The sequence below is a fragment of the Mya arenaria genome, chromosome 8 (genome assembly GCF_026914265.1).
Source record: "Mya arenaria isolate MELC-2E11 chromosome 8, ASM2691426v1".
In the NCBI taxonomy this organism is placed as follows: Eukaryota; Metazoa; Mollusca; class Bivalvia; order Myida; family Myidae; genus Mya; species Mya arenaria.
Window position 1 is genome coordinate 28,810,907 of NC_069129.1, and position 24,001 is coordinate 28,834,907.

Here is a 24,001-nt window from a genome sequence, read left to right on the forward strand (position 1 = left end):
TAATACAAGTTCAAGGTATAATTACAAGCTGAACACACTATATGTGTTGGTTAAACTATTGAAAGAACAATCATTATTTTGTAGTGGCTTAGGCTTTGTCATTTATTTTTCAAGGATGATTAAATTTGTTTGTGCAGTTTTAATTTTTACATGTATGTTGGTGGTTGTTTACGTTAACTTGCATTAATTAATGAATTGAAACGTGGCCAGGCTAGACTTAATAAATAAATTGTAAGTATCATGGCATTTTTACTGTTTTGTTTTTAAATTTGAATTTTTCAAATTTTTAGCTCATCTGAGCATTTTGAGAGCTGTTGTGATAGGGTGAGTGTCTGTCATCAACATTTTCCTTCAAACAACTTCTTCTAAATCAAACCACTGGGAAAATTTCAACTGTAAAAAAGTAAAGAATCAGAGAGTATGAAGGGCTATCTTGTAGAGAATCAGTCATCAAAATTAGACTTTTGGATCAACAAGCCCGAATTATTATACTGTTGCTTGGCATCAAATTTTTGAACAAGCCCTGCTACCCGGTATATAAAATTCAGAATTTGAGCAAGCCCAGAAGACATTTTACCAATGCAGGGCTTGCGGGCTTGTGCTAATTTCGACCACTGGAGAATCAGACAGTTTGAGGGGCTCTCTTGATAATGCTCAGAGAATACAAGGGGCTCTTAAATTAAGAATCAAGGAGTACAAGGGGCTCTCTTGTAAAGTATCAGAGAGTACATTGGCTCTCGTGTAAAGAATCAGAGAGTACACAGGTTATCTTGTAAAGTATTAGAGAGTACATTGAAAATAATAAGAGTATGACCGGGTCTCTTGTAAGTATCAGACAGTACAAGGGGCAGGCTGAGTGTCTTGTAAAGTATCTGAGAGTAAAAAGACTCTGTTGCTAAAGCACCGAAGGGTTCAAGGTCTCTCTTGCATTTAGTAACGGTGTATACTGGAGCTTAGAGCTAACAGCACATGATGCACCCGTGGTCATGTTATTCTTATTCAACGTATTGTTAAGATATATTCTATATGATAAACTTGTGATGTTAAGCATTAAAGTGTTGTGCGATTTATAATGAGCCAAAACACTTATAGATGAAACAAGTTTTTTCTTTATTCTGGAGTAGTATTCAATTGTAGAAATAAGCTCAACTTAAGCCTCAGGCCAGTATAAATTAATTGCTAGATTTTCATCCATATTTTTTTTTTTTAAATTGGGGCAGGGGTGATATAATTTTTTTCTTAGAATATTGATTCACCATTAAATAAGTGTTCATGCTCTTCTTTATTTCATAAGGGAGCATATATACATGACTGTTTCTAGACAAATCAAGAACATGATTGTAACATTATTCTTCATTTTTTTACTTGTGAATGTTTTACGTCAACACCGTAGTTATGAATAAACACCGTTCCCTGACAGTATCGGACCGATATGCAAAAACTAATGCAGACTCTACCGGGTAGTTCATTATTTTTATTTCAGTCAATGAATATTAAACGGGCAGTGGAAAAGAGAGGGGGCAGGCAGGGATTAAAATGTAGCAGTTAATTTATGCCTTTAGTGAACAGTTTGTAAACACAGCCAATTGTTAATAAACTGTTTGGAGGAGGTTCAAGGCCTAATTATTGAGCCACATTGATTTAATATAAGAGGAATGATTGATAAGCAAGTGCTGAACCATGCAGGGATATGAAATGTTATATGTAAATCTTTGATGAATGAAAATTCGGGTAGGTGGGAGAGGAATGCTGAATAGTGTTTGTTCGATTATTGATGGATGTTTTTCGGTTATAAATGGTTGATAGGAGGGGTAGACTTAAACATCCAAAAACATTGTTTAAAGCAGACCTCAGAGTACTTAAGCAGATTGTAGTGGGTGCATTTTGAGGGTTGAAAGAGGAATCGGGTACTTAAAAGTACTCACTGCATTTGGATGAGTAACCGATAGAAGTTATAAGTATGAAAGACGTTTTATCTATAAATAACTTCACATTGTTTGAATGCTTAGTATTGAAGTTATTGTTTCAATTAGTAATAAGGATAATTTTAATCACGTTTTAACGGAAGTGTAATCTTAAGGAAGTTATTTTGGTGTTAGTTAGTATTTAAGTGTGACTTAGTGTAGAAGAGAGAATGATTAAATCTATAGGATATTTATGTGAATAATTCATAGACAAGGTAAAAAGAGATATTTATGTATATTTCTGCTTTATTTTATTGTAAAATAATCAACAGCATATTACGTTCTTTGGCAAGGTTACATAATTGATGGAATGTTCAATTAATTTTATTACTCAGCTCCATTTCTACTGCATATTTTATTGTAGGTGGGTAAATTGGTGTATAATATTATGAATACAATATGTTGTTTTTTTATATTTAATTCCCATTATTTTGGTGTTGATTTGTAGTGAATGTTTAAAAAATATGTAGAAGTTTTCAAACTTAACCAAATCGATAGCCCTGCATGCATGGTTTAACAACTCATTATAAGTCCTCCATTTTGAGGAATTTAAACTTTGAAATTCTGTTAGAAAAGAAAAGATCATTTTCGCACTGAGATTCATCATTATTGTAACTTTAACATTTGGAGTTATTTGGAGATCAGCCATATAAATTGTAATATAAATCATAATGCCTCTGCTTATTATTTACAATTCATTTGAAGTAATACAATCTTATTGTGTGAAAGTGGGTTTTCCCGTAGCCACAATAATGCGCATTAAGGGAACTTTTTGGACAGTTATAAGTATAACACGAGACGTCTGAATAACATTTTTTTTAAAGACTTTAAAATCAGCTGTTTAGTGTTGATATGGACTAGGTTTTCCCCCAAAGAAGGTAATTAATATTGTGTCTCTTTAATATTTTTGAATCCTCTTTGGCTTAAGATAGAAATTTCTGTGTGTTACCCATTTTTGGCGTATTTAAACTTGATGGGTGTCCAAAGTGAGCACTCTTAAATTAAGCAGGGTAAGGTTTACAGATTAAGATATCTTATTATCTTGAAAGATACAATGCCTTTAAGTAGCTTTAGGACCCAAGTTATTGAAATGTCAGTCTCGGTCCCTTATAACAGGACTTTATCACAGTGATTTGATGGGAATGAACTCCTGCTTTGGTGTCATTTGACCTGTACAAAATTTAGTGACATTTAACCTAAAATATTTATTTTTTTCTTCAGATTTATCAAAGGGGTCACTCCTACCAACTATCTAGCATAAAATAACTATGAATTACTGCAGTTTTACAATTTCAGAAAATCTCGAATTATGCCAGAGGAAAATCCGGTATTAAATACATTTTTTTACATAATAAAATGCATTTTCATGATGCACTGTTTTGTTTTATGATATTGTAATATTGCGCAAAGATACTTGTTATGGCTTGACGTCAGAATAGTAAGTGGAAATAAGATAGTATTGCATGAAGTGGAATATAAACAATTAAACGTATTCTGATCTAAGTATGTATTAAATTTCCTGCAGGTTTATGACGCAAATGTTATAAAATTATATATAGTAATGTAGCAATGAATTATAATTACATGTATATCCAATTTTATTTTTTCACCATCTCAGACCTACATGTACCTGTATGGTTGCAGTCCAGTTCTCTGGTGGGATGGTGTTGGTATTCAGGATTAATTGATATTTAGCACCTCTTCTGCTCTGACTTATCATAATGAATGTACAGTAGTTCAATGAATGACTAACTAGTTTCTCCAGATGTATTGGAAAAAGATTAAGCCCAGAGTTATGTATTGGATAACTGTCTAACTGATCAGTTATCAGGCAGGGCTTATCAGATATGGGGTTATCTTCTGTTCATCTGAAGTGCTAAGGTGAGATGTGTATCATTTAGAGGTCTTAAGGTTACCAGGAACTGTTACATTGATTTCTTCAGTACATCTGGATTATTTATGGAGTTGATTTGTGTTGCTGGTTGGTTTGTGTTTTAGGTGTCTGATCGACATGTCATCAAGGGTACAGGTGAGCTGTATGTTTAGTGAATCCATATGTTTGTTAATATAAATGTGATCTGGGGCAGTGATTATGAACAGCCTCAAGTACAAGTCTAGACTTAGACTCATAAAAACATTTTTTTATGAATGAACAGAAATTCATCTTTGTTTCAGGGTTTTTTTTTTTACAAAAATATACGTAAATAATATAATTTTAAACATTAAATCATGGTAAATGATGTTTATTGTTATTTATAATTATTAAATAGTAAACAATGTAAATAATTTTTTTATTTATAATCCTGGTAAATGATGTTATAATGTTATTTATTATAAATACGGTAAATGATGTTATGATGTTGTTATTTATAATTATGGGAAATGATGTTAATTATTACTATCTGGTATCATCGTTATTTTGTTGGCTTGAAGTCATGAATTTGTATCTAGACGAACAGCCTCAGATTTCTGAACTAAGCGAGTTGAATCCCCAAAGAATGGCAAAACCATTATAGAAGTATCAGATATAAATGGGAACCTAGTATTTACATGAAATGATATTACCAGTATTACAGAATAACTGATCTAGATGAATCCAGTTTCAAATTGTTAGTTACGGTAGGTTTTTCAGACTATATTTATGTGGTATGATGAAACTGCAAATTTAGCTTCTACAGTTTAATGACTGCAGACACGTAATTAATTCTTTTATATTATTGTCCATGCAGGATATATGGGATGAAATTTGAAAGAGAATTTTGTATTCAAGCTAGGGGCAGTCAAATTGCATCCTCTGACATGAGGGAGTACTGTATTAAGACAGAACCATTTGTTAACTAAGTCTGTTTTCAATTCTACAATTCAGTAACAGCAGAGCATGCACACAGACTTTTTGTTTTATAGCTTGTCTGTTTGTTGAAGGAAAAGGTCAAGGCTTTGTCAATTAGCCTTGGTGTCAAGGTAATAGCCGAATCACTTGATCAGCCTTGGTGCCAAAAGGTCATAGCCTTGGTGTCAAGGTAATAGCCTTCACTCGATTAGCCTTGGTGCCAAAAGGTCACTAAGCCTTGGTGTCAAGGTAATAGCCTTCACTCGATCAGCCTTGGTGCCAGAAGGTCATAGCCTTAATTGGTGTCAAGGTAATAGCCTTCACTCGATCAGCCTTGGTGCCAGAAGGTCATAGCCTTGGTGTCAAGGTAATAGCCTTCACTCGATCAGCCTTGGTGCCAGAAGGTCATAGCCTAAATAGGTGTCAAGGTAATAGCCTTCACTCGATCAGCCTTGGTGCCAGAAGGTCATAGCCTTAATTGGTGTCAAGGTAATAGCCTTCACTCGATCAGCCTTGGTGCGAGAAGGTCATAGCCTTAATAGGTGTCAAGGTAATAGCCTTCACTCGATCTGCCTTGGTGCCAGAAGGTCATAGCCTTAATTGGTGTCAAGGTAATAGCCTTCACTCGATCAGCCTTGGTGCCAGAAGGTCATAGCCGTAATTGGTGTCAAGGTAATAGCCTTCACTCGATCAGCCTTGGTGCCAGAAGGTCATAGCCTTGCCTTTGGTGTCATCAGTGTCATCTTAATGCAAAAACCTTGGCCATAATTAACTTTAAAAATAATAAACATTCAAAATATCAGAATTAAACTTGGTAAACAAGTTGCCAGCTATAATAAGCAGATTTACAGGAAGAACCAAATAACTCTGACTTGAGTAATTGTTGAGTTATGCCCCTTTTAAAAAACAACAACACAATAAATGATAAAAATCAGACGAGTGATGAAATGTTGGTTTAACAGTGCTCTTGTTTAAATGTTTCAAGCTTATAAATTTGTTTGTTTGATGTAGATTTGACCAAATTGTAGTGTTTAATATAAGTAACTTGATTGGCATGAAAATTCTAAAATTGACACAAAACACCGTAATATTTCCAATTTTAAGTAGAGTTTTTTTCCTAAAAGAGCTGGAAAAAACACTGTACCCAGAACAACATATTTGACACTGCATGCTTCATTGTCTGTGCCATTGATATATTCGGCTGACTTTCGGTATTGAACAAAGCACAGTTTTACATGCAATGATATAGCATTCTGTTTCCAGTGCTCATGTATTTTTTTAAAGATTTAAAGAATGAATGGTTTTCTCACAAGTGGCATCAGATTATAGTCGCATGCTCCTCAATGTATTTACCCTGAGTATTGATGTCTTGGAAATATAGCCTTAAACTTTTTTCTGTGGAGTCAGATACAAAATGGGGATGGAGATGTAAGAATATTTCTATGGCAATTAAATGATTGTTTGGTTGTTTGGTTCATTGATTTATTGGTTAGTTGATTGATTGATTGATTGTTTGTGTATAGTTGGTTGTTTGGTTGATAAGTTGTTTGGTTGATTATATATTAATCATTCATTCATTTGTTCGTTTATTCGTTCATTCATTCATTCATCAGTCCGTCCGTTCTTTTATATTCATTCATTCATTCATTCATTCATTCATTCATTCATTCATTCATTCATTCATTCATTCATTCATTCATTCGTTCGTTCGTTCATTTATTCATCCGTTTATTTGTTCGTTCCCAATCATTCATTCATTAGTCATCCATTCATTCATTCGTTCGTTCGTTCGTTCATTCGTTTGTTCATTCATTTTTTCATTCATTCATCAGTTCGTTCGTTCGTTTGTTCATCCAATCATTCATCCATCCATTCATTCTTTCATTCATTCATTCATTCATTCATCCATCCATCCATCCATCCATCCATCCATCCATCCATCCATCCATCCATTCATTCATTCATTCATTCATTCATCCTATCATACGTTTGTTCATCTGTTTATTCACTCATCCGCTTATTCACCCGCTCACCTGGTAGGTCGGTCGGTCTGTCAATTTCATTTCATTCATTAGCTTTTTTGAACTTCAATGCACAAGTGCGTAAAAAGTAAGGATGGCAACGAGTACCCGAGTACTCGAGTACTCGATCGAACGTCCGAGTACTCGAGTACCAAATCACTACTCGAGTACTCGGAAAAAAAATAACAATCTATAAAAATCACCAAATACACGATTTACAGACAAAATATCAGATCTGGTTAGTTGCCAAGAGGACAATTTACGGTCCCTCTAATCCCCGCTGTGTACATCAATTAGTTGACAGTTGTTATGATAGTTGCAAACTGTCAACAAAGGACCCCTATTTCAAACTAAAACTGATGTCAATTAGCGAAGTTTTGATAGCGGTACTTTCACCTACACAATTCGACCGTTACGAGAATTGATTTTTTAATGGGCGCATTTTAACTATTTTTGCAATGATTATCACAATTGATTGGTTGATATTAAGTCAAGAATTATGAATATTAATGAGGTAAACAACAATTACACAGCACGAAAAACTATAATTTAAAAAAAAAAATTGTAGAGTAAACAACTCAACAACTGAACTTCGTATTGAATATTTTTATGTATGCTATTAATTTTCGTTCATTGTAATTCTGATTGTTGTTCATTTCTGCAGTGCATTCTTGTATAAAATGAAACGAATAAGACAAATTAAAAGCCTGAAAAAACATTTGTTTCCTTTTTATATCATTTTTTGTTAAAATAGTAAAAATACGTAATGAAAGTTTACTTTAAAGGTGAAAATGACCAATAATACGACCAACGCACAATATACGTCATTAACGATACATGTATACACAATCTTGTCTTTGCGAACACATATTCAATTTTTCCGAATAATCGAGTACCCGAGTACTCGATCGAACGACCGTCCGAGTACTCGAGTATTAATTTTACTACTCGTTGCCATCCCTAGTAAAAAGGCAAATGTGCTGTGTTATTTTCAGACCAAAAGGAAACCAAGGCAGTATTGTAATTTGCCTTATTGGGTAAAATCCCTCAATTTTCTCTCCCAGGGTTATCAAGATATCTGCATCTTTATGGCTTAAGGAGGCTGTCACAGAAAGAGAGAAAAAAACTGAATGCAATATTTAGTTCCTATCTGATGTCCATTAGGGAGAATAAGGAAATAAGGAAATGGTAAAATGATTATACATGTGTGTTGTGTACATGTTTGTTAACTGGATATTGTTGAGGACAGCATAGCACAGTTTTTCATGTGATGTATGGATATATATTTTTTATTTTATGTTATTTAATACATGTATATAAATAATACAAATAAATAGGCACATTCAATCATTAAATCTTGAAAAGACAAACTGAAACAATATGGGAGACTCCTATATTTTAAGGATTATTTTTGTGCCGATGTTTTATTTTTCTGAATCCACTTGGAGATGTTGCTTGCATGAGTGTAAAATTCTTGAGAATTTGTAAAAAACGTGTTTGGAATAATGGTCTAATGTTATGTTTATTTGTTGTATTTTGACAGAATCACCATGCATAGAACTTCATTATTCTATAAAGCCATTTGATCAATATATTTCCACAATAATAATTTAATGTAATATATTTATTACATTAAATTATTATTGTGGAAATATCTCTTATATATAAATGACTATAAAGGGCTGAATGCATTGAATAGATTGCTTTCTTTTCGATTTTAATATTTTGTGACGTCACGAGACGATATTATGAATAGGCACATTGAGTACATGTACACTCATGAGTAATAAATTAAGTCATTCATAAAACAGATGACCTAAATATTTTGTCAGCAGTTTTAAGCAGATTAAATTCAAAATCACATACTTCATTAATATTAAAGCTGCACTCTCACAGATTGAACGTTTTGACAACTTTTTTATTTTTTGTCTTGGAACAAGCTAATTTTTGCAAAAATCCATGGAAACCAAGTATTATTAAGACTGCTGACAAAAAATTATATTGCAGATTTTTATATTCAACTTCAAAAATGTCCAAAATGTTTTACCGTATGCACTTTCCTTATAATTATAAACCGTAAGTAATGGTTTAAGCCATATATAACATTAATTTTCAAACGTAAATATGAAAATCTATGATCTGATTATTTGTCAGCAATCTTATATCATTGGTTTGCAGATATTTAGCAAAATTTCTCTTTCCATAACAAAAAAATACAAAAGTTGTAAAAATGGTATAATTCTGTGGGACTGTGCAGCTTTAAATCAAATTCACCTAATACCATTTTGACCTACTGAAATAAAATGAGGACAAATGCAAACAAAAAATAAAGATTTCATTTTGAGGTTGATTATTTCCCCGTGACCCGTATTATTTTTTTATCTGATCGTTATTTATAATAATGGATATTGATAAATGTTTCAGATAAACACATTCTCCTGTACCTGTCACATGAATGATAAAACGTTATTTACATTCATATGTATGTTTCAGCGCAAAACCTTAGCTGATAAAGAGTGATTGACTGATATATATATATATATACTTTGATTTAACTGCAATATCGATGTTATTTAACTTTGTTACTTTCACTGTTTACTTGGTCATTGTTGCATGAAGTTCAAAAATATAAGGTTAAGTGCAAAGCAATGTATAAGATATTATAACGTTTTAATATTTCATAGTGACTTTTCAGATGTTTTTATAGTGATTATTGTTAACTTCATCGTTGTAAACTTTTCAATCTCAGCTACTCTTGAAGTTTCATGGACACTTTCGGATTTGCACGTCATATTTTAAATTTTGAGAGAACTGTTTCAATGTTTTATTTTAATATATGGACATATTATAAAAAATCACCTTTAAAAGTTTACAACAATGTTAGCATAAAAACTTTCTGATAAACCAAACTTATAATTATGTGCTAATATTTTTGGTATTTTCCAATAATCATTATGTGTTTCTATTTTTAAATCTGCTTATTTTATTTAAAATGATGTCATTTTAATGTCTTGATCACACATATTTTTTGTACTTTCAGGTGGAAAACAGTTGACAAAGTGACTGAATGGTAAACATACGCTGACATTGGACAATTAGATACCAGCGTTTCATCAGATGTGATCAATTATTATGCAGGAAATACATACTGTAATGGATGTGGTTTGATATCAACAAGTGATGTTCAAAGTACACTTATATTAACTTTGTTATCGGAGTGTATCTGTAGTGTTAACCGCTGTGGTTTTCAGTTTTTAAAATGTATAAAGCCACATATTGTGGGATACCACAAATGATGTTACATTTAAATTTTAAAGCTAAAATGCTTAATGTCTGAAAATGTGGAATAGTTGTATTTTGAGATAGTTGGACTAAAAACTGTGAATAAACAATGGGGGCTGTAAATAGCTGCTGTATTCCTCGAAAAAGTGGAATAGAGGAAGAAAAAGTTGCGAAGAATGGTTTTCGGAAACACAAGCGCCAGTTGAGTGCAGCTTTCAACATGACGCTGTTAGACGAGGAAAATAAGGCCTTGGTGAAAAACCAGCTTGATATCAACACTGCTACTGAGGAAGAGTTAATGACTTTGCCGGGAATTAATCGAGTCACTGCGAAACAAATCGTTGATTATCGACGACAGATCCGGGGGTTCAAACTTGTTGAGGATTTAGCGTTGGTTTCAGGGGTGGGTGCTGTGAAGCTTGAAGCAATCAGGCATGAAATTATTGTGAATAAAAAAGTAAACGGGAATGGTTCGCCCGAAAATGGTAGAATGTCGAACAAGCGTGAAAGTAGTGGCCCGAGGGTAGTGAATTTGAATACCGCTAATGTGTTTCAGTTAATGAAGGTGAAGGGTATCGGACAGACTTTAGCAGAAAATATTGTGACTTACCGAGACAAAAAGGGGCATTTTACAAATATAGATGACTTGATTAAGGTTAAAGGCATAGGCCACCATGTTTTAAGTGCAATCAAACCACAGTTGACGCTGGATGAAAATGTGACTAGCGATAGTGTTTCATACTCCTCGTCTAAAAAATCGTCAAATTTAAATAATAGTGCAATACCAAGCAGAACGTCTGACATTTCCTTGAATTCGGAGAATAATTCCATTAACCCACCAAACGAGTGCTCAAAGGGTTCGCTGGAAAACTTATTGGAGACATTAGGTCCATTTTCTGAGAAGGCAGAACGTCCTGCTGTTGATTTTCCAACATTTAAGTGCAATAATCGAGGTGCAGTGAGAGTTGCGTCTTGGAACCTTCAATGTTTCTCGTCAGATAAGGCATTAAACCCTGGAGTAAAAGATGTCGTATGCATGACCATCTTGGAAAACGGGTAAGATCGATGAAAATGATGATGGTATTATTATATATTGAGTCAGGGGTTATAAAGCTCTGGGCTCTGTTTTATCATAGTCATAACGTTTAATACGCTGCTTAGGGTGCTCAGGTACACCTGGTCAGAATCTATTCGATAAATGTCCTTACGATATTTTTATTTTGTAACAGAGGTAAAAATAAGCCATTTTTTAAACGGAGTCAGGCCTAGAACTGATGACCTTTTGAGGCCTTAATACGATCTTTGTTGAAACTAGAGCCCAGGATTCATTCTGAATTCAGGATTGAGAGCTTTGAATTTCAGACTATCGTACAGGTGTAAAGACACTGTATGAAGTATCTTAAAATGAATATAAAATACTTTGGAGACAATTTCAATTGGGTCTAATCCACTTTATCAGGCTTTGAGCGCGAATCCCTCATACTTAAACAGGCTAGCTCGCCTGTTTTTCAGGATTGACAATTATCAGCTGTTACCGCTGGACTACGTTTATAATTGCTTATAAAATATCATTAATGATGATGTACGGTACTAAAATATTGCCATGTTACAAGTAATGCAGATTCAGACATTGAAATTTGGATTTTTGATGAAGGCTGGATGGTTTTACATAAATATAATATTATTACCCACAAGCCTGAGCCTCTTCTTTTTTTACAAGCGCCAGCTTGATTTGAGTGTGCAGGTATTTTATTTTGATCACTAAGGGGTTGAATAATTTAAACATTTATTTTGGTGAAAAGATTGCAACGTTTGAAGATCAATATAAGTAAATGCACCTTTAAAAGATTGCCAGAGGATCAATTTACTTTATGGCATTTTTTTTGTAAGCGACGGTATTATGATGTAAATTGTTTATTGATGCGTATTTGACTGCATTTAAAGCCTGTTGAAGAATTTCATTATGTTTTTTTCCAGGTGATCAAAAAGTTAGTATTTAATGGTTTCTTGAAATTTGTTCTTCTCATTTTAGAACTTTGGGAGAAATTATATATATAACATTATATGTTTAGACCAAAAAAATAAAATGGTTTGGTTTATAGTGTTACATCCTTTTCAAGACACTGGTAGGATTATAGGTTAAGACTTTTTAAAAAAAGATATATTTTTTTATTTGGCTTTATGTAAAAACGTTATTGTCATCATCGGAGAATTGTGTGAAATAATCTTCTGTATAAACTTTGTAGGTTTTAAATTACATAATTTTTTTTTTTTCCAATTGCCTATAAAAATGGAAGACAGAATTGAACGTTTTGACAACTTTTTTTAACTGCAAGTCTATAGTTAAATAATAAAGCTGACCAACCCAACCATTTTTTGGACAAGATGTAACCCTAACCACACCAATTTTTTTTGGCCTGATATATCCCTTTGACTAAAAAAATAGTACAATTACTGTTAACCTTTTCATGATCCTTTTAGAGTTGTTGTTGATAATTGTATGTTTATCATTAGTGAGTTATAACGTATCATTTGATACTTTTTAAGTAAACTTAGACCATTGACCAAACGTGAACTTAAAAACACTTGTTGTACACTTGTACTCTGTGAAAATTAACAAAAGTGCCATGCTGAACACAATAATATTTTATTGTGATGAACAAACTACCAGTAATTAAGAATTGTTTACTTCACTTTTAATAGAGAAACTTAATTTGCGTTTCAAGTTTCCTGCAACAAATCTTGGAATCTTTTTTTGTACAAATCTGTCATAATTTGCACCTGATGACAATATTGGATCTAATTAAAAGCCTCTATGAACTAGCGCTGTTAACACTCCATTAAATTCATGATAATTGCCTTCAAATTTATATATTTTCATGAAATTGACCGTTAATAATGCTTAAAGCTAGGGTATCAGAAGTTCATACAAAAATAGTTGGCATATACAATCATATTAAACCTGATTTTTTTCAATAAATTGTTTGGTTTATTCACGTTTGGAATAGTATCGATGTTTATGGTTATTTTCGTGCCATTCAAATAATGTACAGGTAATAAGAAATTGTTTTTAGCTCATCGATCTGGGTTTTTTAAAAATAAGTAGTTCTTTTGTGATATAAATATTAAGTCTGAGAGTCGTCATCTGTTACAGCATCATACAAAAACTTTAACCTTGGTCATTATTCTAGATTTTCAAATGAAATTTGGTAAAGATGTTTCCAGGGATGATCACCCACATGTATATATATAGCAAAGCCCAGTAATCTGACTTTAATTATTATCGACTTATGCCCGTTTATTGATCAGAAAAAAGGAACATACCATTTAAATGGCATTCACTCTGTAGCCTCTTATTTTAGGGCTTTAGCTATTTATAAGGAGTTGCTGTACTCTGTCCTTTTAGCCTATTTAGGGTAGCTGAACCTTCTGCCCTTCTCTTGCAGGCATCCATCTTCCACCGTCTCTGTTTCAGATTTAGCATCATTGCAGTGCAAGAGCTTGCTGATCAAGAAGGACTTCAGAAGGTGAGTTGGAGAGTAAGGAGCAGTTATTGTAATTTATAATGCCTTAAAATATTCATATATGGTATTAATATGCATCTTGAGCCATCTCAGAGAGTGGTTTCTCCTAGTTTTATTACTCCCAGTCTGACAGTTAGTGGAGCTTTACTGTACAATTACTATAGCAAGCAGATTAATAACAATGCTGTTCTCTGTATGAAAATGCTAACAATAGAATGGGTAGCAGTTGTGCAGCAGTTATTGCAATGTATGCCTTTAAATATTCATATATTGAATATGTATCCAGTCAATTTGAAATTAGACTTTTGGATGAACAAGCCCAAATTCTTTTACTATTGCTTGGCATCAAATTGTTGAACTGTAAAGCCCTACTACATGTATATAAAACTCTGAATTTGAGCAAGCCCGGAAAACATTTTACCATGCAGTGCAGGGCTTGCGGGCTTGTGTTAACTTCGACCACTGTGTATTGGAAAGTTATTTTTATGTTTTTGTCTATTATTCATTTAATAGCTCTCATATCAGAATTAAACCCGCTGGAAACTAGCTGGAAACTAGTGGAGCTATACTGTACATGTATAGGAGTTTAGGCTAGAGGGTTATGGGAGGGTGCTAGCTGCACCCTGTCCTTTTTCTGAAGCACCCTAATTGTGCCCTCATGGGTTCATTTGTAATAGTCTTGGACAGTCTTAGATGGCGCAAATGAAACTTGGTACACATGTTGCCTGAATGAAATAATATAAACATGCATAAAAAGACCCTTAACTCTGGCTTAATGATTGTTGAGTTATGCCCCTTTTTTGACTGAATTAAAGAACAGGCGAGCGTTGATGTTGGCGCTATTGTTCAATATGTCTTATAATATTGTAGTTATTGATAAATGTTGGGAACTCGTGTTCCAGTGTCATCTTGTGTTTTGCTGACTCATGCAGTGTTCCAAAGCAGTAATCCCATCATTTATTGATAATTTTAAGCTATTTTGATGCTTCGTTGTGTGGTCTGTTTGCACGTTTTTTTTGTCTCTTGGTTCAGTGTAACAATGCATGGCCCTTATTTTGTTTCTCCAAACAGGATTTATATTTGAATTTTCAACTACTTGGCTTGTCCCTGTGGATTTCATTGTGTACTTAGTAATGATTGTTCATCGAACTGCTCATCTTTATTATTTTCATTAGTTTTTCATGCCCTATAAGCTTAAAGTTACAATTATTTTAAGAAACATTCCTTTTCTGACCCACTTGGTGAGGGGGTTCTGACCCATTTAGTGAGTGGTTCTGACCCACTTAGTGGGTGGGGTTCTGACCCATTTAGTGAGTGGTTCTGACCCACTTGGTGAGTGGGTTCTGACCCATTTATTGAGTGGTTCTGACCCACTTAGTGGGTGGGGTTCTGACCCATTTAGTGAGTGGTTCTGACCCACTTGGTGAGTGGGTTCTGACCCATTTATTGAGTGGTTCTGACCCACTTAGTGGGTGGGGTTCTGACCAATTCAGTGAGTGGTTCTGACCCACTTGGTGAGTGGGTTCTGATCTATTAGTGAGTGGGTCTGACCTGCTTAGTTAAAATGGGTTCTGACCCACTTGGTAAGTGGGTTCTGACCCATTTAGTGAGTGGTTCTGAGCCACTTGGTAGTGAGTTTTGACCCACTTGAAGCTGGTGAGTGGGTTCCGACCAACATAATGAGTGAGTTCCGACCCACATAGTAAGTGAGTTCCGACCCACATAGTAAGTGAGTTCTGACCCACATAGTAAGTGAGTTCTGACCCACATAGTAAGTGAGTTTAAGTCTTTCTGTGTGGAAGCATCTTTGTTAATATAGTATTTAAAGTGAAAGATACCCAGGCAGGTACTTTAAATTATAGAGTGTCAGGCCATAAATATTTTTATAATAAACGTTCTTTTGAAGATAAATGTCAAAGTTAGGAAAAATGTCGTGGGAAGGAAAAATTTCACAATAAATTATCATATAAACTTGAATGTAATTATGTGGTTTGTAACCTTCAATCAAAGCTGAGAATACTCTGAGGTTGCCACGTCAACTTTCAATATTTACACAAATTAAATTAAATTTTAGGATTGTTTATGAATAAAATTATGTTTTTCATTGTTGATTGCGTGCTGTATCTCAAATTTAAATAAAAAAATATTGTATGTGTATTCTCAGAAGGGGCGGGGCGTACCGTAAGCTAATAACTTCTACGATTCAAATTTTTTACTTTTCCTCATTTTTCATAAATCTTTCTTTCTGCTAAATTTACAAGTGGTTTATATAATGTATAATTATGTACAAAAACTTTCCATGTATAGGTTAATGTATTTTGTTAAACTGTAAATGATTAACATTTCATAGGACATAAAATGACACTGGTTTTCTTTACATCGATCATTTTGAGGAAATTTAATTTCGTAGATTAACAATAAAACATTACTTTGGTTCCCACTACTAGAATAATTGGTTTAACTAAATTCACTGCTCATGAAATATACCCTAAGATGATTCATTTCATAATTCAAAATAGACTGTGAACTCAAAATAATTTTCCTGCGGCAAGAGGAAAAATACTGAACAAAAACATAGGCCAAGAGTGAAAATTTTATTTTTAGAAAATTAATAAAAATGCATGCGATGCACTTTGTTAAAATTTGCAGTTTCACTTTTTCTCAGCCACGAAGATAATGCCATTGCCATTTTTTTGGTTAAGGCCTAAAAAAAAAACATTTGGTTTGGGTGTGTGTGTTTTAATATATGTAGAGTAAAACCTTTAAAGCTTTTAATACAGAAGATTACTTTAACACCATTCTCAAATAACGTTCTTATATAATGCCTAATAAAAAAATAAATAATAATAATAAGTAAACTACCTAATATCTGTTTTTGAAAAGGATGTAACCCTATCAAACCAAACCATTTTTTTTCTTTTTTAGCCTGAAATAAAACTTACTGGGGGTAGGGGTTAGAACACTCATTGAAGCCGTCATGGACTGTGATTCAGACTAAGAATTATGATGGGACCGGTTCACAGATTTTATGTTCGATAAAAGAATTTGATTGTGTGAAATAAAGATTATTTTATACATATATTGCTCTATTGACCACAATAATATGTTATCAATATTGAAGACTATGGTTTTTATTTTAAATCAGGTCACTGCAGGGTCGTGTAAATAGTGACAGATTCTTGTGCTGAGATAAGTTCATAGTTGGCCAATAGTGGAATGCTGTTTATACCTCATAATCTTAAAGTCAACACAATCAATCATTTCAACAAATTCCATTGACATTTTCTTACATCAGACTAAATCCTTTCCTGTTTAATTTAGCTATCATTGATTGAAACTTAAATTGTTTTTATCACAGATAATATCTTTGAAGTTCATATTTGGTTTTCGTTCTTGTATTATAATCATATAATGATATGTAGGGAATATTTAATAATAATAATGTTTGTGGGTTGATCTGTTTTACTTTGTATTTAAAGTTTGTAAGATTGTGCCTGGCTGAAGCAGTGGTAAATAGCCCCCTCGCGTCTCACCTAGTGGATCCGGGTTCTATTCCCGGCCTGGGCACATGTGAATTTGGTTTGTGGTCCCCTGAAGCCAGACAAGTGGCCGTTTCCCTCTTTGGACTCAGGTTTTGATCCCTCACAACAGAAGACGTGACACTCTCCCATAATATATCATGCCAACAAGAGTGATTATATTATGTTGAAATAACTTGTTTCACAATCATTCTTAAATAAATGAGTTGAAACTAAACTTAAAAGTCTTGTATCGTACAAGACTGCAGATCCAAGCACTCGACATATGTACGAGTACATAATTTCAAGAACTCAGGATAATGTGCGCAGTATATTACTATTACTGATCTATAGAAAAGCATTGACATTTGGTCGACAAACATCCATTTTCTTTTATGTAGTGATAATAGTGCGGAATCAAGTAACCGGGTGACTGTGTGATATAGACGGCAAAGTATGTGATTTTAAGTAACTGATCTGTCCACTGGTGACATGATGATAAAAAATTTTTACCTAATGTATGACCCGTACACCTACACAAAATTCATATCATAGCTATAGCTTATTAACAACATTCCCACTTTGTTTACACATATCCATAGAAATGTCCTCTTATTTTGAACAATGAAAGTATAAACCATGAAACTCATACTATATTTGTATTGACAGTTTAGACACCCATTCAGATATGAAAGATATTTCAGGGGCGGATCCAGTTTTAGACGTTGAAGGGGGTTACTAAAGGGGGAGCATACGCCACATTCCCCAGAAACCCCAAAAATAGCTGTTATATCATGTTTTAAATAGGGTCGTTTTTGGGTCACTCCCCCAACCCCCCAAAACGTTGGCTAATTTTTGTCTAAAATGATGCATTTTGGCGTAATTTATGTACTGATTATAGACTCTACCATTTTGACTTGAAAGGTTTCTTTGGACAATGTTAATAGAGGCAATGACCACTTGTGCCACTTTTTAAATCTGTTTATTCCACCCATGCACACATAATTATATTTCCAAGAATGATTATCGATTCTAGTGAAGTATTTATCACAACAGTATGGTAAACATGTGGGATAAAAAAAAAAAGTACATTGAATAGTTTTTAAGGGTATACATAATTTAATGTGGCATTAAAAAATAACACTCAGCCACAATCGTGATACAGTCACATAATCAATTAATTTCTTATTAATATAAATATCATGTTTATGTAATAAATTATGAAAAAATTCTTAAACTGTGTGAAAGATTTATCTACGAATCAATAAAAAACAATATTAAAACATGTTCTTTTTATACTGGGAGTGTTCATTTAAATAGGAATTTTTTATCAATGACAAGTACATAGAATTGTTTGTCGATGTGGGTGGATCAAAACATTATGTTTCTTCAAAAAAACAGTAAATCAGTTGACAACGAAATGTTTATGATCTAATATTTACACCTCAACTCCCATGCATGCAATTTAACGGCCTTTTTGCAATTGCTTATATTTTTTATTGAATATAATCGGATTGCAAATCATCGCATATAAATTAAATAGCATACGGTACTGTTGTTTGCTTTGTGTCAGCAGGCCTAAAAAATTCAATCAACAAGTTGAAAAGTGTTGAGTTATGATTTGTTAAGTTTATTTTTGTCATAACTTATATAGGGTTTTAATTTTTCATTGAAAAGTGATTTTATTTTTGAATTATTTTGTCCTTAGCAATAAAATGTGCAAACCAGGAGGGGCGTTCTATAAATAAATAAATAAAACGAAATTAAGAATTCGAATAGCAATTCTGTAAAGAAGTAATGAACTATTGGTGTGAATATAAGTAATATAATAAATTAATTGTGAGATTGATGTCATTATCAGGGATATGAATCCAGCTAGTTAAAATATGGTCAGACTCCACACACTTGAACCAGCAGAATTATAAGCATTCATACCTCGAAAATGACATCAATCATGCAATTCATTCCTAAATAAAACACTATTAAATGTCAACTACCACAATATATATAATGATAAATGACATTCACACAACATTATAGAGTTTGATGATGCGGAGTCTGTTTAATAGTGTTTTGGGGTGTTTCTATGAGAAAATGTATGTATGTAATACTATGTATTTCTTTAGACCTTGCAGTCAAGGATAACCTGTGAAAGTGCAAGCACTTATTTCCAACAGGGTCCTTTGTTTTTGCTGAAGAGACAGCACGCGGAAGAGGCAGTGATGGGATACAAGGAAGTCCGGGTGCGATACCCTAGCTCTTTTATGAAGAGACCTCTTGGTTCTTTTACGTGCTCATTGTAAAGCACCAATACACAGTGGTACAACTTTGCTTGGTTGAACCTGTACTGAGTACACCACTTTTCCAAGCAATACCCTTTAAATGCCATTAAGCGCCAGGCAAGGGAGCTACTTGTACCAATTTTTAATGTCTTACAGTATGACGCGGCCAGGGATCAAACCCACCACCTCTTGCTCTGTAAGCAGATGCCTTAACCTCAGTAGGCCATGCATAGGGTTCATAAATGCGTAATAGTCAAGACTAGAACCTTCTTTACCTTCATTTCAGTACATGTTTATAAACTTCTCTGCAGTCTTGTGTAAAATCTATTTTGAATTTCTATTTTTAGATATGTGATGAATTGAACGCACCAACGCTTCCAAATGTTACACGATGGGCAGGACAGAGAGGAAAGTGGAAATGCATCGTGTCAGAGTCTACTGGTCGCATGTACATGGTAACAGAGTTGCTTAGTTTTAGTTTTATTTGTCCCTAAATCTTTTAAAGAAAAATGTCAAGGTATTTACATAGCATTGATGTTGTTGTTGTTGTTCGCTGTGAGGATGATGGTGTACAAAATCTTCAGTTTAATCATAACATTTTTTTTAAATACCCACAGGAATATATGCATGAAAACATAGCATGTTTCTTTAAGAGCCAATATGAATATGTATTTAAGGGGGTTGCCGAGCAAACATCCCATCAAAAATTTAAATCAACCGACCAATAGTGAAAAATTATAATCAAACTTTTTGTTTTTTGATATGTTTCATTACAGGGAAGAATAAAAGATTTGAAAAATCAAAAGTACAATACATACTTTGATTAAAGATGGCCCCTGAGTTTGAAGATTTGTCAAAATGCTAATTGTATGTGTTTTTTTACTTAAAGAGTAATGAGTACAACGGATTTCTCTACGACGAGTCCCAGGGCATATCTCTGATCAGCTCCTGTCTCCTTGCTAAGGACCGCAAACAGAAACCTTTCACACGTCGACCATTCATCGCCACATTCAAGGTTTGTGTAAAGTTTAGTGACAATCTGCAAAAGTATGATTCTTCTGTTTTACATAAAGGACTGTAATTATGTCCTATTTTATTATGTAATTAAGGTCACAAACTCTTCTGTTAATGGCCAAAACAAACTCTTCACTGTTAGGCTAAATCAAATAGATGTTTTGGTTAGGGTATATGTAGGGATGGTAGGCTTTTTTAATTAAAAAAAAATATTAGGCCTATATAAGAACATTATTTTCATCATTGGAGAATGGTGATAAGAAATCTTCTCTATAAAGCTTTAAAGGTTTTAAACTACATATAAAAACACAGACTTAAAAGAAAAAAGTTTGTGTTGGCGCCAACTTCGTAGGTAGGGTTATTTTTTTTGTAGGCCTAAGGTTAGTTAAAGTACATGCATCAGATTAACGATCATATGCTGTAATTATAAAGTTGGAGCAAGATTCCTAATTGTACATAATTATACCCCCCAAAACAAAGTTTGGGGGGGTATACTGGAATCGGGTTGTCCGTCCGTCTGTCCGTCTGTCCGTCCGTTTTTTTTTTGTCCGGGATTCATCTTTGTCGTTATTGAACAAATCTTTTTCAAACTTTCAGATATTAATGGCCATGATGTAAACTTGCGCCTCTGTGAAATTGGTACGGGTCACATGACCCTGACCAGAGTTATCTCCCCTTGATGTGTTAAAGTAGGCAAAATAAGCCCTGTCCGGGATTCATCTTTGTTATTATTCAACAAATCTTTTTCAAACTTTCAGAAATTAATGGCCATGATGTAAACTTGCGCCTCTGTGAAATTGGTACAGGTCACATGACCTTGACTGGAGTTATCTCCCCTTGATGTGTTAAAGTAGGCAAAATAAGCCCTGTCCGGGATTCATCTTTGTTATTATTCAACAAATCTTTATCAAACTTTCAGAAATTAATGGCCATGTTGTAAACTTTCGCCTCTGTGAATTTGGTACAGGTCACATGACCCTGACTGGAGTTATCTCCCCTTGATGTGTTAAAGTAGGCAAAATAAGCCCTGTCCGGGATTCATCTTTGTTATTATTCAACAAATCTTTATCAAACTTTCAGAAATTAATGGCCATGTTGTAAACTTTCGCCTCTGTGAATTTGGTACAGGTCACATGACCCTGACTGGAGTTATCTCCCCTTGTAGGCAAAATTAGCTTTGTCCGGCCTAACTCCAGGGCAAACAACCTAGACATGGAGGGGTGGGGGGTATTCGTTAGCCTATGGCTTACAGTTCTAGTTTGGGTACGAGTTCTTGGGATACAAAAACGTATATTTACTGTGTTTAAAGACAAAAACATGAAAACTTGTTGAACAATTTAGCCAAAGAGACTAAGTATCTGAGAAAATTTAACAAATATGTATAGATGGATTTCATTTATTTTTGGAAAACTTCCAATAAAAAGGGTAATCTGATAGACACATTAAATTGTGCAATAAAATGCAACAAGTGGTACTTTTTAGAATCATTTCATTTCTTTCACTGGTAATTTTCATTAAAAAATTTATGACCATTTGATGTTAAATTTCTCACGCATTCAAAGCATGAAATGATATGTCTCTATCTAAAGGAGCTTGCCTAAAAATAATCTGGCTGTACTTATGTACTGGAATAATTTCGACTTGTACTTGTCAAGCGTCCAAAATCTAGTGCAGTATGGTGCATGTGTGACGTAGGTTTATCAGTTTTTTCTTTATGTCAATAGATTAAGAAATTCAAAGTCACTTTAAGTGATACATAATATTTGCAGTGTAACCATATAGTATGAACTCTTAATATGATAATGAAACAGTTTTTAATGTTGTTTATTTTGCAAAAACACCTAGTAAAAAACGATATTTTCAAGTATGTATAAGACTTGTTTCTATCTACAGTGACAATGCCAAATTGATATACACAAGTGGTTGATAGTTAATAAGAAAAACGCTTAGTATACAACTAAAACAATCTTGTAGTACCTGGTGCATAACCAGGTGTACTTTAGAAACATTGGTGGTACAAATCAATTGTGGTTCCCTTTAAATAGTATTCCTTAAACCTTAAAATTAGGAGTAAAAAATGAAGGCTTAGTGGGTATATGCAGGAGTAAAAAATGACAGCTTAGTGGCCGAGTGGCCTGTGGGTATATGTAGGAGTAAAAAATGACAGCTTAGTGGCCGAGTGGCCTGTGGGTATATGTAGGAGTAAAAAATGACAGCTTAGTGGCCGAGTGGCCTGTGGGTATATGTAGGAGTAAAAAATGACAGCTTGGTGGCCGAGTGGGTATATGTAGGAGTTAAAAATGACAGCTTAGTGGCCGAGTGGGTATATGTAGGAGTAAAAAATGACAGCTTAGTGGCCGAGTGGGTATATGTAAGAGTAAAAAATGACAGCTTAGTGGCCGAGTGGGTATATGTAGGAGTAAAAAATGAAGACTTAGTGGCCGAGTGGGTATATGTAGGAGTAAAAAATGAAGACTTAATGGGTACAAGCAGCATTTAACTGCTTACGGTTCATTGTTACTTTATTGAATGCTTGACCCCTCTACTTCCATCCCATATCACATATAAGTTTAAAGTAATGAAAATCCTTCACACGTCAACAACTCGCATGATTATATGACCATGTTGTCCGGTAAATTAGAAAGCGCACTTGTTTTTTGCCAAGAGATCCTTGGTTTATTCCCCGCCTTGATGTAAATGAGTTTGGTTTGTGCTTGTCAAGCAGAACAAGTGGGTTTCCAGTTTTCACAGAGTGCTCTGGTTTTTCCCACAACACAAGATGGCAATCTCATGCAATATCATACCAACAAGAATGACTAAGCATAAATTAATAACACTGTCTTTACAGTCATTGAGAAATAAATAAACTTTAAACTTGTGCTTTCGTTAAAGGCCTGTATACGTATATATACAGTGGTTTTTATGAAACATAATAAAAAAATGATAACTTAATGATTTGCTCTGTGCCATTTGTTTTATTTTACCAAGATTCATTGTTGTTTTTAATACACACAATATATATAATTTTTTTCCTTTTTCACAATTTTTTTTTTTTTACTTTCACAGATTAAGCGGTTTGATTGTGCGATGGTGAGTGTCCACCTAAAGGCGACAGGACTGGACAATGAAGATTTGGGTCGGTTGCAGGAGGAAATCGACAAAATGCCGAACCTTGTGGCGGCTATACAGGCTGAACTGCCAGGTCAGGCAATAAATGATTGATGGTGTTTATTTGTTTTTAGCGGTTTTATCTTACAGAGAAAGTTGATATATTTTCATAGCATTGGTATTGTTTTTAGAATAATCATCAAAACTAAATAAATGTTTAAAATGTTCCAATGAAACTTGGTTCACATGTTGCCAGAGAAAACACACCAACATCCATTACTCTGACTGAAGTAATATTTGAGTTACACCCCTTTTTTACTGGAAACAATAACAATAGATATTTGTACACAAAACTCAGGTGCACCTTGCTCAATGTTACAACATAGGAAGGTGAAGGTCACTCGAACATTTAAAGACATTCTGCATTATTAATACAAAATCAATAATTATTTCAGCTC

General features: G+C 33.8%; 1 protein-coding gene across 5 annotated transcripts in view; it reads left to right on the forward strand.

Annotated features, from left to right (window-relative positions):
- Window positions 1-24,001, forward strand: part of LOC128242738 (endonuclease/exonuclease/phosphatase family domain-containing protein 1-like) — a 32,242-nt gene that overhangs the window by 1,822 nt on the left and 6,419 nt on the right. The window contains exons 1-6 of one of the 5 annotated variants that reach the window (XM_052960010.1): window positions 94-231; window positions 9,856-11,153; window positions 13,573-13,624; window positions 19,769-19,876; window positions 20,311-20,436; window positions 23,502-23,637. In XM_052960010.1, the coding sequence (XP_052815970.1) occupies window positions 10,207-11,153; window positions 13,573-13,624; window positions 19,769-19,876; window positions 20,311-20,436; window positions 23,502-23,637 (1,369 nt within the window). In that variant the 5' untranslated portion in view covers window positions 94-231; window positions 9,856-10,206. Of the gene's footprint in view, window positions 1-93; window positions 232-1,817; window positions 1,959-2,044; window positions 2,180-2,583; window positions 2,843-9,855; window positions 11,154-13,572; window positions 13,625-19,768; window positions 19,877-20,310; window positions 20,437-23,501; window positions 23,638-24,001 lie in introns of those variants that run through there. The other 4 variants (XM_052960011.1, XM_052960009.1, XM_052960007.1 and 1 more) reach the window with 4 other exon arrangements.